This window comes from Myotis brandtii, unplaced genomic scaffold (genome assembly GCF_000412655.1).
Source record: "Myotis brandtii unplaced genomic scaffold, ASM41265v1 scaffold27, whole genome shotgun sequence".
In the NCBI taxonomy this organism is placed as follows: domain Eukaryota; kingdom Metazoa; phylum Chordata; class Mammalia; order Chiroptera; family Vespertilionidae; genus Myotis; species Myotis brandtii.
Genome location: NW_005360272.1, coordinates 244,451 through 261,284, shown reverse-complemented (window position 1 = coordinate 261,284; position 16,834 = coordinate 244,451). Strand labels below are relative to the sequence as shown.

General features: G+C 46.7%; 1 protein-coding gene across 2 annotated transcripts; it reads right to left on the bottom strand.

The window, feature by feature from the left end:
- Positions 1–1,804: 1,804 nt before the first annotated feature.
- On the bottom strand, positions 1,805–15,160 carry GHRH (growth hormone releasing hormone). Of its 2 annotated transcripts, none has more exons than XM_005868459.2 (5): positions 14,775–15,160; positions 6,328–6,428; positions 5,903–6,007; positions 4,350–4,469; positions 1,805–1,917 (listed from the first exon to the last, which is right to left on the bottom strand). In XM_005868459.2, exons 2-5 carry the CDS (start codon positions 6,405–6,407, stop codon positions 1,902–1,904), a joined length of 321 nt encoding a protein of 106 aa, XP_005868521.1. In that variant the 5' UTR covers positions 6,408–6,428; positions 14,775–15,160; the 3' UTR covers positions 1,805–1,901. The 2 variants fall into 2 exon arrangements, with proteins under 2 accessions (XP_005868521.1, XP_014396893.1); XM_014541407.1 differs by lacking the exon at positions 14,775–15,160 and adding an exon at positions 7,708–7,817.
- Positions 15,161–16,834: the final 1,674 nt, after the last annotated feature.

The window sequence follows — 16,834 nt, the reverse complement described above, 5'->3', positions numbered from 1 at the left end:
TTCTCTTCCTCTTGAAACACTTTTTTTCAGTTGACTTCTGAAATTTCTCTCTTGTAGTTTTCCCAGTAGCTCACTGCCTGCTCCTTCTCAGTCTTCTTTGCTAGTTCTTCATCTTTTTTCCAAACTTTAAATGTGGGGGTGCCCCAGGTTCAATTCTTGGACCTCTTCTCTATTCTTTCCGTACTTTTTCCTTGATGATCTAAATCACTTTCCTGATTTTAAAAACCATCTAAATGTGACAGCTGCCAAACCAAACTGGCTGCCCAGACCTCTCTCCTAACTCCAGTCTCCAGACTCAGGATATCCAGGTGCCTACTCAACATCCTCACTTAGACTTCCACATGTCTAACCCATCTCCGAATTCCTCTCCCATCCACTAAGCTCCTAAATGGCAACTCCATCCTTTCAGTTGCTCAAGTCAAAAACTTTGGAGTCATTCTTGACTCATCTCCAATCCCCATACTCTATCCATCAACAAATGAGTTCTACCCTAAAAATGTATTCAGAGAAACTTTGGAGTCATTCTTGACTCATCTCCAATCCCCAAATGAGTTCTACCCTAAAAATGTATTCAGAACCCTGGCCTGTGTGGCTCAGTTGGTAGAGCATAATCCCATGCATCCAGAGGTGATTGGTTGATTCCTGGTCAGGGCACATTCCCGGGTTTCCAACTTGATCCCCAGTACAGGCTGTGCATGAGGCAGTGGATCAATGTTTCTCTCTTCCTGTCCCTTTCTCCCTCTCTAAAATCAATAAAAACATATTTTTAAAAATGTACTCAGAATTTGACCCCATCTCAGAGTGACTTTAAATGCAGGTCCCATCATGTCATTCTTCTGCTTAAACTCTGTGATGACTCCAGTCTCACCAAGGGTGAGATCCAAAGTCCTTACCATGGCTTCGCAGGGTCCTCATGAGCTGGCCTCCTGCTCCATCTGGGCCTCCTTCCCTTCCTCGAACACCTTCTTTCTGTTCTAGCCACTCTAACCTCCTTATTATTCCTCCTTCCCTGCTCTTGCCTCAGGGCCTTTGTGTTGGATTTTCACTCTGTATGGAGTGTTCTTGACCCAGATATTCACAAGGCCAACACCCGGCTTCCTTCAGGCCTTTACTCAAGTGTTACCTTATCAATGAGGCCTTCCCTGACCAACACAGCACATGTATACATTATAGATAAAATAATGCCCTCTGGCATTCCCACCCCCTTAAATCTTTATCCTTTGTAATTGCCACTACCTGACATATTCTATATTTACTTGTTTTTGTTATTCTTTCCCTAATTTGAATATAAACTCTTTGAGGTCAGGGCCTTTGTCTGTTTGTTTGGAACTATATTCCCAGTGCCTAAAACAATGCCTGGCACATAGTAGGTACTCTATAAATATATGTTGAACGAATATATGATACTGCTTATAGACGAACAAGTCATCAAATGAATGAAGGATGAGTTTGGCCCAGAGTAGAAGAATATGGTCAAGAGGCTGGCTCTGGGCTGTACTGCCTTGGTTTAAATCCCAGCTCTCTCCTTGTTGGCTGTGACCGTAGCAATCCAGTTAATCTTTCTGTACCTGGGTTCCTTGTCTGTGAAATGAGAAGGGTGCCAATGCCTCCCTTTGGGCTGTGTGAGGAGCATATGAGATTCTAGGCATGAAGCTGCCCAGGTGGTACTGCCCAGTCTGGTAAATGTTAGCTATTTTTTTTATTATACCATGTAATACTACTTTGGGAAACATAACTATGTAAAACACATACAAATTAGGTGGAAGATTAAAGAAAATTAAACTGCAGACCAGGATGGGGGAATTTTATTGTATTTATAAAAGAAAAAGTAGGTCAAAAATTAAATAGGATGAACTGGATGGTGTTTTGGCTCCAGGCAGCATAAAACACAGGCAGACTCTTCATCCTTGGGAATTCCTGTTGCAGAAAGAAAGAACAAGCTCAATCATGGGGACTGAAGAAAGGGCAGGTTAGGGCATGGACAGTTGAAACCAGGGGGATGGATGTTCCAGTGTTAAGACTGTCTGGGTCCCAAAAGGACCTCATTCTTGAGAAGAGAACCCTTGTGCACTGTTGGTAGGATAGTAAATTGGTGCAGTCACTATGTAAAATAGTATGGAGGGTCCTCAAAAAATTAAAAATAGAGCTACCCCATGACTCAGCAATACCCCTTCTGGGTCTTTACCTGAAGAAATCCAAAACATGAATTCAAAAAGATATACACACCCCTATGTTCATTGCAGCATTATTTACAAAAGCCAAGATATGGAAGCAACCCAAGTGCCCATCAGTAGGTCGTTGGATAAATAAGAGGTGGTACATGTATACAATGGAATATTACTCAACCATAAAAAAGAATAAAATCTTGCCATTTGCAACAACATAGATGGTTCTAGAAGGTATTATACTAAGTAAAATAAGTCAGACAGACAAAAACAAATGCCATGAAATAAATTTTAAAAAGAACCTCATTGTTAGCCCCAGTTCTGCTAATCTTCTTCCACTGAGATCCCAGGCTGATCACTTGCCTTGAAGTCACTGCAGGGTTAGCTTAGGTATTCCTTCTGCCACACACATTCACCCTACCCCTTATGTCTCATACCATTTATCACAAATTAAATAATCCACTGTACAAGTACTTGTTTAAGTTTTGTCTGTCTCACTGCATTATGAATTCCATGAGAGCAGGGACCACTGCTGTCCTTTTCCCTGCTATTCCCTCAGCTCAGAGACTGGCACATAAAAGTCATTGGATGTTTTTTTTTTTTAATTCTTTATTAGTTAAGGTATTACAAATGTGTCCTTATCCCCCCCATTACCCCTCACGCATTGGATGTTTTTAAGAGCCAGGAGGACAGACAAATCTGAACCTCAGTTCCTTACAGGGCTGTTAGGTGGACATGAAGGGTGGTGGGTGCAAAAGTGTGCCATCTGCCAAATCATTTGACTCTGCACTATCAAGGTGGAAGAACTTATTCTTATTTTATGTTTTCCCAGGCCCACCAGTGATACCCTGGTATTTGCAGCCGTTGAGCTGGAGGGGGAACAATGGCCATAGCAGCCTCCAGGCCCCTCCTGCTGCTCTGTGAATTTGAGCTCTGTGAAGCCTCTGGCTTTTAACCTGCAGGAACAAAGCCTGCATTCTTAGGACTCGGCCCTCCTTGGGGCCACTCCACCCTACTGGGCCTTGTGGGAGCCATAAAGCAGGTGAATGATGACCTAATCCCAGCATGAGAGGCACAAGGTAGGCATTATTCTTAGAGGCATTAGGGACCTTAGAGGTGGTCAGTGCTAACCCCCTCCTTTCACGGAGGAAGAAATAAGGCAGCCAGCTTGCTGTGTACAGTGAGTTGGCTGCAGAACCAGACCTGGGACTTAGATGTGCATCCTGCCTCCCATCCTGGTTCTCACCCCTCCTGCAGCTGCCCATCAGCCTGCTGCTGCTTGTATCTCCACAGGACTGAGATTGGTGAGATCTCTGAGCTCTTGGTGTCTAATTAGGTTGGAAGGAAGATAAGAGGGCACATGGAGAAACTGGATTTGCTTACTAGGTCCAGAAGTGCCTGGCAGAGTCATGCTGAGACACATTTGTGCTCACAGTTGAAAATCAGCCTAAAAAATATAGCAGAGTTTCTCCCAACAGTCGTGTCATTCTTGGGAAACTGTCCGCTAAGTGGGCTTCTTGTGAAGAAACTAAAGAGAAGCAGCAGGTCTCAGTTGGGCCTGCCAGTCCCTGACTTGGAGTCAGCTGCTGCCCCTTCTTTGCCTCAGTTTTCCTCCTCTGTAAAATGGGAAAACTCATTCCTCATCTTCCCTGACTCCCAGTGGGAATGTGAGGGTCAGTGAGATGAGGTGTCATTCCCCTCTCTCCCCTGCTTGAGTGCTGCACACACTAGTCTACCTGAGGGTTTTGGGAAGGGCTGTCTTCCTTTGACGTTATAGTTTTGTGAGCTTGGCAAGGAACCCAGAGCACACCTCTCAGATCACACCCAACAGACCCGCCCCAGACACTTGTTAAAATTCAGGTTCTTGGGTCCTATCCCAGAACGATTGAGTGAGTTATGTTTTTGGACACAGACGCTGAGCCCAGCCCCTTGCTACACATGGAGACACGGCAGTGGATAAGATTCAGTCGCTATCACACATTTTCTCCCCTTCCTCCAGTTCCTGATGTGTGTCAGGAGGGCTTGGCAGAGCCCCATGCTTTTGGAGAGGAGGAGGTTCTTTCCTCTTCCTGCTGATCCTTAGGGAAGGAAGCCTCGGAGCTCCCTAGATATGCACATACACACATGTGCATGCACACCCATACACGTACACATGCATACACTTACACATGCATGTATTCCCACCTGAGCTTCTGCGACAGGGTTGCCGGGATGCTTTCCAATGCCATCTGCTTTTGGTCTTCCCACATGCCGTCCACCTGACGCCCAAGCAACACCTTTGCTCCTTGCTCCTCGTTTCTCTCTCTATTCCATTAGAAAAAGAGAAACAGCTGAGGTTGCTCTTTGGGTAGGATGTGGAGAGGCCTGGGAAGGGCCAGGGCAAAATGAGCAGAGCAGGGTGTGTCCCTTTTCTGACATCTGGTATCTAATCCAACTGAATTAGATTCAGCAACATTTAGGAAAGCAGTATATATGTAGTGAAGAGTAGAGGCTCCAAAATAGACATTTGCAAAATATCTCCCCACAGATTACTTATTAATTACAAAAGGGAAAATACTAACTTTTCTCCCAGCAGACACCATGTTAACCAAGTGATCAAAGTTATCACCAATAATGGGTCAAATCGACCTCATGTGTCTCCTAAGACAATGCACTGAGAAGGACACTTCACTTCTGTTGCTTACTCTGACTCTACTAATCGTGAGGAAGCATCAGGCAAGTCCAATATGAGAGACAGTCTATAAACAACTGGACTTTACTAAACAAATTCGTCAGGACTAAAAGACAGGAACTGTTCCTGATGAAAAAAACTAAAGAGACATGACAACTAAATACAACCCATGATCCTGAATCAGGAAAAGAAATACCTGTTATAAAGGACATTTTGGGATAACTGCTGACATTTTAATAGGGACCCTAAGTGATAATTATACTGTGATTATGTAAGAGAATGTCCTTTCATTAGCTATTGGGAGACACCCACAGTAGTATTTAAGGATAAAGGGTTATGATGACTGCAATTTACTCTCAAGTAGTTCTGCAATAATAATAATAATAATAATAATAATAATAATAATAAATGTGCACATGTGTTTGTATGTATAGGTCTATATCTAGCTATAGCTATAGATGAGTAAGCAAATATGATAAAAATGTTAGAAATTATTGAATATAGGGAAGTATATGGGGAAGTCCTTTGTACCATTGATGCAACTTCTCTGTAAGTTTGAAATTTTTTCAAAATGAAAACTGAAAAGTGGACGGGCTGTGGAGTTTGGCTGCTTGGACCCCAGATCTGCCACTCTTTGGTGTGTGTCCTTTAGAAGCTATAAATGGCCCCAGACGATGGGGGTAAGAGTCCTGCTTTATAGGGTTGTTAGAGCAAATAGGAAATGAGGAATAATGGCTAACACTACCAAGGGCTTACTGTGCCCAGCACTGTGCCAAGTGCATGTAAATATCCCAACGCACAGCCTTTGTTTCTGGCACAGAGTAACGATCTACTGGTAACTACCATCAGTGTTGTTACTATTGGAGCCCAGCATAGGGAGAAGCACACAACAAGTGTTCAACAGCCATTTAATAGCTAGAGGTAAGCTGAGATTTGACACTGGGGTCCTTCTGCTACGGGAAGTCCAGAAATGACAGATGCTTTGCAGAGGAAGAAACCAAAGCTGGTCCCTCCAAACTCTGCTGCAGTTGCAGTGTGGAAAGAAATTCCTAGAACTTCTGCTTACGCCTGCTGCCTGCTCATGATGTCCTGGAGCAGCTTGCGGGCAGACAGCTGGCCCAGCACCTTCCGATAGCTGTTGGTGAAGATGGCATCTGCATACCGTGGCATCCTATGTGGGAGGAGTCAAAGGTCAAAGGGTGGTCTGGTGGGCCCAGGTGAGGGGACAGAGGTGGCTGCATTCATTAGGTCTCTGTTAGGTCCTTGTATTGCCCTTTTCCCTGTTCATCCCCAGAGAGAGTTGGAACCTGGGCTAGCCAACCTCTTTGGAGCTCAGAGTCTGTCCCCCTCCCAGAGATGGCAGTGGGGGCTGCCTGAGGAGATGGCTGAGGCCAGCTGATGGCTGGATTCTGCATCCTCTAAGCACCCCTCCTCCAGCAGGTATGGTTTTGGGGTGGCGGAAATCCAGGCCCTGTTGGCAGGACTGCTTACCTGAGGGTCGGGGAGTGTGAGGAGCAGTGGCAGCCACCACTGAGAGTTAGGACCATGAGGAAGAACACCCAGAGCGGCATCCTTCACCCTTGTGGTGGCACCTGGAAAGCGATAGGAGGGGAGGTCAGATGTAGCCATAGTCACAGGGATGCCCTTTGCTGGCTGGGCCCAACCCTAGACTTGGCTTCGTGCAAGCCTTGGTCCTTGTCCTTTGGAAGAGTGGGGTAGGAAGAAGAACCCAGACTCTGGAAGTCAGACAGACCTGGGTTCAAGTTATGCCTCTGCCAGTCACAAGTTCTGACCTCATTTTCTCCATCTGTTGTTGTAATGTACCCCGCGAATCACACAAGGACGCCTCAAGAAGTCAAATTAAGGAGCCACATTTATTTCAAAGCCGGCGGCTATGAGGGGGCAAATGCTCTCTAAATCTTGTAGCGCCTGAGTGAGAGCAATAGCCAGCTTATAAAGGCAAAAACCACATCCTGCTAGACATTGGAATGTGGAATTATCTTGCAAAAGCAGTTTTACCGAAGCAAAATTGAGCAAAGGTAATAATCTCTAAAGGTTATCTATAGTTTCAGCTCCTAGAGCCACTGAGTTAAGGAAAGCAATTTTGTGGTTCTGGTCCTCAGACACAGGAGAATAACCTTTGTGATGTGGGCTGGCAACATAATGGGGTGATTTATGTGAGTTTCTGGGTCTCAATCTGGAAAGTGAGGTAACTACCCTATTGTTTAAGCAAGCAGGTGTGTACAGAAGCCAGAATAGCAGAGTTAAAATTCAAACATCAGTTTTTACCTGAGATGAATGTTACTATGCTTCATTGCTTCATTCTCCACTGGTTTTATGTACATGTCAAATCATGGACTCATCTTCATTAGTTAGGGGATTGTAATGCCCCCTAACCACAAGTAGTTTGACTGAATTAATTTTTCTAGCTGCCTGCTTGGCACATTTAGTTTTCTATTTACTCATCCTATTTCTTTCAAGGGCATTCTCTGTTCTGTTCTTGCTCTCCTGTCCCCTAGCACATCTAGCCCTATTTGGCCCTGGACTTTCTCATTTGCTAGCAAAAAATGTTCCTACAGTTACCAAGGCCCCTAGTGCCACAGCCCCCATCAGTACTGTCCTCATTGAGGCCCAGTTCCCCTCCTGCAGGTGTCCAGCCTCCTCCTGGCCTGCGTGGAGCCCAGGCTAGGGATCTCACAGGTGAGGCCACTGGCTGCTAAGATCCAGGCCGTTTCCTGGTGTAGGAGCTGGGAGTGGTGTAGCCAGGTCTGAATGCCGTCAACCTTAACAGCTGTGGGCATAGTCAGGATAACAGTGTATAGTCCCTTCCAAGTTGGGGTTAGTCCTTGGGTCATGAACTTCTTTACTCACACCGAGTCTCCAGACTGGCAGGGATGTATAGGGCCCAAGGTTGGCACTGGCAAGGCGTCTCACACAAGCTTATGGGTGACTCTCTGGGTATAGTGCAGAGCCTGTAAGGACTTGAGCAAGGAATGGTTATGAATTTCAGCTTTTAATTCCTCCCTAACCTTGGGTAGGTTAAGAGGAGGTCTACCAAATATGATTTCAAAGGGGGAGAACCCCTCCTGGTAGGGGGTACACCTGGCCCATAAGAGGGCGAAGGGCAGGAGGTTGGTCCAGTTTTCACTGGTTTCTAGGATAAATTTAGTTAAAGTCCTTTTTAGAGTCCTGTTCATACCTGTCCTGAACTTTGTGGCTGGTATGCACAATGGAGTTTCCAATTTATGCCTAAGACTTGAGCTATACTTTGAGATACCTTGGCTACAAAGGCAGGGCCATTATCTGATCCTATGACTGCTGGTAGCCTGAATCTAGGTATAATCTCCTGGAGTAATTTCTTGACCACTATAGAGGCAGTTTCTGTCTTAGTGGGGTATGCTTCAACCCAACCCAAGAAGGTGTCTAGAAAAACTAGCAGGTACTTATACTCTGCCACCGGTGGCTTGAGCTCTGTGAAATCTACCTCCCAATGCTCTCCTGGGGAGTTTCCCCAGGCCAGAATTCCCAGGGGAACCCCCCTACCTTGCTTAGCATTTACCTGTGCACAGACAGTATATCTAGTGACTATGCTTTTAATTATCTTATCTAAGCTTGGTATGTAGTACCTCCCTCGCAAAAGTTCAGAAGTCTTGGTGATGCCTAGGTGGGTAGCCTGGTGTAACTGGGCAACTATTGTCCAACGTAGAGCCTCTGGGACCAGCAGTCTGTCATCTGGTAGAGTCCACCAACCATTTGGTCCTCTGGTAGCTTGCTTCTGTTCTGCCAATTCCTCCTCTTGTTTGGTGTAAGAGGGGGTTTGTGGTAGATCTGGGTCCGGCAGGGTTAGTAAGACTTGTAAAGGCCCCACTGGTTTTTGGGCGGCTTCCTTGGCAGCTTGGTCTGCAGCACGATTACCTCAGGCTTCAATTGTTTCCCCTTTCTGATGACCTTTGCAGTGCACTATTGCAACTTCTCTGGGAAGCCAGATGGCCTCTAATAAGGCTAAGCCTTATTTTTAATGTCCTTTCCAGCTGAAGTTAGTAACCCTCTTTCCTGGTAGATGGCACTGTGTCCCCATCGGAGGGCCTGGATCAAGGCCAAAAGTTTAGGTTTTGGTGCTGAAGTCCCCCTGTTTCAAATAGTGCGGTTCAGAGTGACTACCACCGCCCCCTGCATACCGGATTCCATCCTGAACATAGCTGCTCCTTCTGTGAACAGTACCTCATCTGGTGATGATAGCGGGACGTCCTTTAAGTCTGGCAGAGCCGTTTGTACTGCGACCTGCTCAGGGAAGATTGGCCTCCCTCGGTGTCCGAACCAGTGCCCCCTAATGGCTGGATCTCGCTGGGGCCTCCAAATGTTGTAGTGTACCCCACGAATCACACAAGGATGCCTCAAGAAGTCGAATTAAGGAGCCACATTTATTTCAAAGCTGGCGGCTATGAGGGGGCAAATGCTCTCTAAATCTCGTAGTGCCTGAGGGAGAGCAGTAGCTAGCTTATAAAGGCAAAAACCACATCCTGCTAGACATTGGAATGTGGAATTATCTTGCAAAAGCAGTTTTACAGAAGCAAAACTGAGCAAAGTTAATAATCTCTAAAGGTTATCTATAGTTTCAGTTCCTAGAGCCACTGAGTTAAGGAAAGCAATTTTGTGGTTCTGGTCCTCAGACACAGGAGAATAACCTTTGTGATGTGGGCTGGCAACATAATGGGGTGATTTATGTGAGTTTCTGGGTCTCAATCTGGAAAGTGAGGTAACTACCCTATTGTTTAAGCAAGCAGGTGTGTACAGAAGCCAGAATAGCAGGGTTAAAATTCAAACAGCAGTTTTTACCTGAGATGAATGTTACTATGCTTCATTGCATCACTGTCAAATGGGCATAATAAAGCTATCCTGCTGACCTCATAGGGTTGAACAGAAAATTAAAAATAATGGTGAACTACCCCTTCCTGTAAGGCAGCGGTTCTCAACCTGTGGGTCACGACCCCTTTGGCGGTCGAACGACCCTTTCACAGGGGTCGCCTAAGACCATCCTGCATATCAGATATTTACATTACGATTCATAACAGTAGCAACATTACAGTTATGAAGTAGCAACGAAAATAATTTTATGGTTGGGTCACAACATGAGGAACTGTATTTAAAGGGCCAGAAGGTTGGGAACCACTGCTGTAAGGCATTATACGTGGAATTCAAGCCTCAGCAAGGGATAGGGGAAGAGCAATCACCTTTCCTTAGTCTCTCCTAAGTCACTCCCCACCCCCCTGTGTGGCACTGACAGTACTGAGCAGGGTTAACAGCTCAGTCTCTGAGTGAGACAAATTTGAGTCCATATTCAGGCTCTGCCATGACTAGCTGTGCATCCCAGGATAAGTGACTTCTCCTTTCTGGGGCTCAGTTTTCCTATCCATAAAATGGAATTGATAACTCTACCTACTGCATAGGGTCCTTGTGAGCATTTGATGAACCAAGGCCCCTGTAGTGTGGGGAATTCACCACAAAATTTTGCTTTGCTGATCTAATATTAGACCTGCTCAGGTAGTCTCTTTAGGCATGGGCTGTTTTGTTTTTCTGTGGAGTTGGAGGGAAGGGAAGTCTATAAATCTTACTCTAGACTAGTGGTTCTCAACCTTCCTGATGCCGCGACCCTTTAATACAGTTCCTCATGTTGTGGTGACCCCCAACCATAAAATTATTTTTGTTGCTACTTCGTAACTGTAATTTTGCTACTGTTATGAATCGTAATGTAAATATCTGATATGCAGGATGTATTTAGGCGACCCCTGTGAAAGGGTCATTCGACCCCCAAAGGGGTCGCAACCCACAGGTTGAGAACCGCTGCTCTAGATGCTTAGATTTCACCGAAGAGTTTGAGTCCTGAAAGAGACCAAGGAGCCTGGGGAGCTTGTGCAGCAGAAGTATCTCATAGATCACATAATTGCCCTTAATTGGGCCCTGCTGACACCTACTCTGCAATTAGAGGAAGAATTGTCAACAGGGAAAGAGCCCTCCTCTTTTTGAGGGGGAGGTGCAGGGGGGGGGAGGTGCCTCCGTTGTCAACCCAGTCCTGCCCTGGTGTGACTCAGCCACCAAGGAATTGGGTCTTTCCATCTCCCATGGCTCCCTCCCCCGACTTCAGTAGGATATCCACTCCATGGGGATACAAACCCATCCAGAAGCCTCACCAGCCCCCACCTGCCCCCCCACCCCCTCAAAGGCAGGACCCTACCTTTCTCACGATTACCCCACATTGCTCGATTTGCTCCCTGGTCCTGCTTCGGAACCATTTCACACAAGCCGGTTCAGCCCTGGCAGGGTCCACCTTCCTTTCCTGGGCTCACTTGCCCTCTCAGGGCATCATCCCCCTTCTCCCAGACACTGGGTCCTGACCCAGGGGTACCCTGAGACCCAAGGGAGCACGATGGGGTAGCTCAATGCGGGCGGATCCCCACACCCCCAGAGCTGGAGGGAGCCACCATCCAGGCCTGTCTTCAGCCCTTTCTTGATGTGTACCCTCCCTCCACCCGACTCCAGACAACCCTCCAGTTCCTGCTCAAACACTCACTACCTCTAAGCAAGTCTGTCCTATTTCCAGGTGGCTCTTCCTGTTAGGAAGTTTTTCTCATCGTGTCAAGTCCAAGTTTCCTTATCCTGCAAATACTTGCTAAGCTTCTGATAAGGACTGGGCTAGAGAAAAGATGAGAACAGGGCATCTGCCCCCGAGGGCTGCCCCTTGATATCCACCTACCATGCCACCCAGAGCTCCTGCACCTTCATCCACGAGACAAGCCCCTTGGATGTGTTTTGCTTCTCACTTAGACCTTTGATCCCCAAAGCAAGGACCTTCAGTGTTCTGTCCTCAACACACTTTCCATGTGGCTCCCCCTTTCCTAACCTGAGTCCATCTCCAGAGTTTCCTGAGCAGGGAGATGTTTGGAGGCAAGGAGAGCCCCTTGACACAACCACTGCCTTTCCTGTCTCCCAGCTTCAGCCTGGGCTTTCCTCTTCATTGTTGATCTTTTATTTTATGTATTTATTTTATATTTTAAAAAATATATTTATTGATTCCAGAGAGGAAGGGAGAGGGAGAGAGAGATAGAAACATCAATGATCATAGAATCATTGACTGGCTGCCTCCTGCACGCCCCCCACTAGGGATTGAGCCTGCAACCCTGGCATGTGCCCTCACCCGGAATCGAACCGTGACCTCTTGGTTCATAGGTTGACATTCAACCACTGAGGCACGCCAGCTGGGCTCTTTGCTGATCTTTTAAAGACTTGAGCACATCTATCCTCCTAACAATCCCACTCGCCTGCACAGAAGTCTCCCCCGCCCCACTCCCTCCAGAATAAGCCAAAATTCCTGCTCTTGGCCTAAGCCCTCCCTTGGTCTCCCCACCTCCTGCCCCTTCTCCAGGGGCTGGCACAAGTGATTCTCAGCCCCTGTGCCCTCCTGGCCTGCCCAGCCCACCTTCCCCTTCCCCTTTGGGGCTATCTTCATTTTATAGCTGAGGAAATGAGCCCAGAGAGGAGAGGGCCTTTACCTATGGTTCTCCATCAAATTAGTTTCAGTGTGCGCACTTCAGAATGGCCCTCGCAATTCCCAGGCCACCTGATTTCCTCCTTTCTGCAGGGCAGCCTCCCAGATACAATACCCTATTCACAGCGCTCTCCATTCATGGGGCACTTCAGAATTCATCACCTGCACGTGGGAAAGGGGTCTGAGGAAACGGAAAGCTTTTGCCCTTCATCACTGGTCTCTGGGGAAGAAAGGGGGGACAAACAGGAACACTTGCTTGGTTGGCTTGTCCTTACACTCAATGGTGTAGGGCAGGGGTGGGGACCGTCCGGCCCATGGGCCATAAAAGGCCCACAAAATCATTTGGTCTGGCCCTGCCAAGGCATTAGGGGTAAGTTAATTAAATGTTTGACCAAATATAGCAGGCTCGGCTATGGTGGCTCAGTGGATAGAGCATTATCCCATGGACCAAGAGGTCCCGGTTCGATTCCCTGTCAGGGTACATACTTGGGTTCGAGTTGCAGTCTCGATCCCCAGTAGGGGGTGTGCAGGAGGGAGCTAATCAATAATTCTCTCTCATTATTGATGTTTCTATCTCTCCCTCTCTCTTCCTCTCTGAAATCAATAAAATATATTTTAAAAAATATATAGAAGGCTAATTTTTAACTTGATAATTTTGTATGACCCATGAATGATGTTATAAATATCCAAATGGTCCTTGGCAGAAAAAAGGTTCCCCACCCCTGGTTTAGGGAGTAGAAAATAACCTGATAAGAGGGCAGACTTTGGGGGGCAAGTCATAGTAAACACAGTAACCCCTTGCTCATTCAGAATGAGCAACTATGTAGTCTGGTCAACCAAGTGGCACAGCATCTGCCATAAACCAAGTGCCCCAGGGATGGGTCAAGACACCACTGTGCCCTTTGAGCTGTGAGAACCCAATCCATGGGGTTGAAAATCCCATTGGACAGAGATGGGAAACAGTAAGAACCCAGCTTATGCTAAGAGTAGCATAGAGGTTGCATCACCGAGGATAAAATAGCTGTTGACAGACACATTCCACATGATCAGTCTAAAGAGCTAGAATTCACTGATTTAAGTGTAGCACGAATCCAACAACATCATCGACAACTCCTTGATGTCTCCAAAGCATTTTAGAGTTTATTATCTGTCATTATGAGGATCAGTTAGCTTTCCGCACTGCTTACAAACCAATTCTGGGATTAGATATATGTGAGTTCGTCTGGATCAGGTAAATGGGCACTTGTCAACCTCAGGTGCCACCTTTCGCCAGCCTTCATGCCACAGATGCCGTGAGAATTCTGCAGAAGTGCCTTCAGCTAACGACAGAGGTCAGGTCTCAAGTACCCAAACTAGCAAGGCCACTTTTCAACATCTAAGGAGAAAATCTTTTACCTTTCTTTTTCTTTTTCTTTTTGTAAATATATTTTTATTGATTTCAGAGTGGAAGGGAGAGGGAGAGACAGAAACACCAATGATGAGAGAGAACCACTGATGGGCTGCCTCCTGCATGCCCCCTCCACTGGGGATTGAACCCACATCCACATGCCCTTGACTGGAATCAAATTTAGGACCCTTTAGCCTATAAGCCGATGCTCTATCCACTGAGCCACACCAACTAGGGCCTTTTACCTTTCTTAATATTCTTTGTATTTTAAGGACCCTCGTCCAGTTTATAAACTGTTTCACCAATAGTGTTCCAAGTCTTAGGAAATCTACGCTTTTCACGAGGAATTGTCTAGAATTGTCACCCAAGAGAGTGACACCCCCACCTCCTTTCAGAAAGGGTTTGAGGTGGCTTATGATGAAAGACACAAATACTTCAAGACCATTAAAGCAAAGATCGGGAAATAAGCATGAGGGTAATGGAGCGCTCCAAGGGCAGGTAATTGTGTCTAAAACCCAGAGGAATGATTGCGGCTGCAATTGAGCAAGAAAGCGAAATGTTATCAATTTCCAGGCAATTATGTTGAATCGGTTCTGAGCGATCGATGCGCGGTATTGATTTGCACCGCCACTTGGCTCCTTTCCGACCCATACGGAATCCTGTTGTTGACAGGAGAATCTAGCCAGCCCACGTCTTGCCGCAGAAGCCTGCCTACACACACTCAAAGGAGCACGGAGACCTCACCCGCCTCCACAGACACCTGCAAGATGTCTGTCTGCCGGCCGCTTCTCCATGGGTTGGGATGCCGCACGTCCCAGGCAACCTCAGTGTGGTGCCAACCATCAGAAGCGTGTTCCAGATCCCCTAACGAGGGGCCTCAATGTACTCACCAGACCACGGCCAAGAGGATGGCGGTAGGCCTCTTTGACTTGGTGCTTCTGAGTTGGTGAGAAGGTCAACTTTCATGCTCCCTTCCAGCCCAGCCCCTAGGAACACCCCCCCTCTCACCTGTGATGTGGCAGGTCTCCCTCTGCTATGAGGCGCTGCTCCAGTTCCACGGCCCTCAGCTCGCCGTTTGCTTCGGTGGCTGCGCGGCACTGCCATCATTTATACCTTCATTTTCCTAAGTGTTGTCAGCGTCAGAGAATCAATTACTCACAAGTCAACCAAAGGACCATTTTTAGCATCACACTGACAAGCCCTAACAGGGGAAAGAGGTTTGCCCCTTACAAACTGAGACTCAGATTGGACTATCCCTTTTTCTCTGAGCGAGTGGACAGAGCACAAAGTTAGAATATGATTCCAAGAAGAACAGAGAGTCTGGTACTGCTACTCTAATAATTGGAGGACTCCTTCCAGTGAAAACACCAAGGGCTCGTTTACCTTCTGAGATCAAGGTGCCTCTTAAAAAGTTCGTATGCTTTTGTTTCGTCCGTGTGCAACTTTATTTTACTTTAGGGGAGTCAACATTATAGATGAGTGTTTTTCTTTCCTTAGTAGGAAAGTTGTTCGCCATCTCCCTTGTCGTCCAATTATCAAGATTTCCCTCTATTTGACTTACACTTGCTGTGGTCCCAGGCTGGTGGAGGCAGCTCGCCCGGGGAGCATCCGCCCACATGTGTCAAGGCAGCCAAATTGGTAGTTGCCTCAGAGCTGTGTGAAGTGAGAGGAAAGGGATGGAAAATCCTGAGAGAGTTGTTGTGCTTCCAGATTTCGCTAGCCTATAGCTAAAGGATCCTTGAAAAAATGACATGAAAGTGTGAGGCAGAGACACTGTTTTTCCTGTTGGCTGTTGTGGAGGGCTCTAAGCTTCACACACAGAGACCTGCTGACCCGCCTGTATCTGTCAATCACGACCTCTGTGACCTGAGCAAGTTATTTCTACCCTCCAGGCCTCAGTTTCTATACCTGGAAAGTCCAGAGGTGGCAGACAACAGCAACTTCCAAACTTTAAAAAAAGTAACATATCCCTTTCTTTGGAAATCTTCTATGGAGGTGCAGTATATAAAACAAATTTTAAAAATGAATTGGGCTGCTCTGGTTGAAGAGGGAGGAGTGGAGACTCCCTTTGCCTGCACCTAAGACACCTCTCTGGGTCACAGTTAGAACCAGTGGTTTCTGAAGGAACCTCCTAGCAATGATATTTGATGGTCCTGCTTTTTAGCCTGCACTGAGCCATGTTTTTGGTGCAGAGAAAACATGGGGTGTTCCCCCATAAAAGCAGGGACTGAATGGCATGTCACTCTGCCAGTCTGGAGACAAAGTGGTCAGGCCAGATCGCCAGGGATTAAGAGTGGGCTGATGGGTCACAGCAGCAGGTGGCAGCTGGAATTGTTGGCAGCCCCCAGGCCAGTGGGCTCTCTTATACAGCTGGGAAGTATGGCATTATCTCAGCAAATGCAAGGTGGGGACCACCTAGAGCCAGAATGGACACCAGGCCAGAGTGCAGATGTAGGACACAAGGAGTTGCCATAGGAATCAGAATTCAGTGTGGCAGATATGACACTAAGGACTTCATGCCTGATCTTAGTTTTCTCATCTGTGAAATGGGCTGTTGGGTAAAGATTAAATGTAACAGTTCATACAGTATAAGACTGGCACCGAGTCGGTTTCATAAACTAGCTCTTATCACTGCTATTGTTGTTGTTGTTATAAATGAGGAAACAGAAGTACAGAGGTTACCCACTTATCCACAGTCACACAGCTGGGCAGTGGCAGAGTCAGGACTCAAACAAAGGTTTCTGACTTCCATTGCAGTGCCCCATACCAACCCGATGATCTCCCAAGGTCCTTCCTTGGTCCACTAGTTCTTCTTCTACTTTTTTTTTTTTAAAAGAACTTTAGCAGTTTTATTGAAGAATAATTCACATACCATAAAAGCCACTGTTTGAAGCTGTTTCATTGAGTTTTCGTAAGTTTGCATAGCTGTGCCACCATCACCACAATCCTGTTTTAGAACACCTTCCATCGCCCCCAAAGTTCCCTTCAGCCAATTTGGTGTCAATTCTCACTTCTGTCTCCAGACTCAGGCAACCACTGACCTGCTTTTTGCCCCTGCTTTGCTAGAG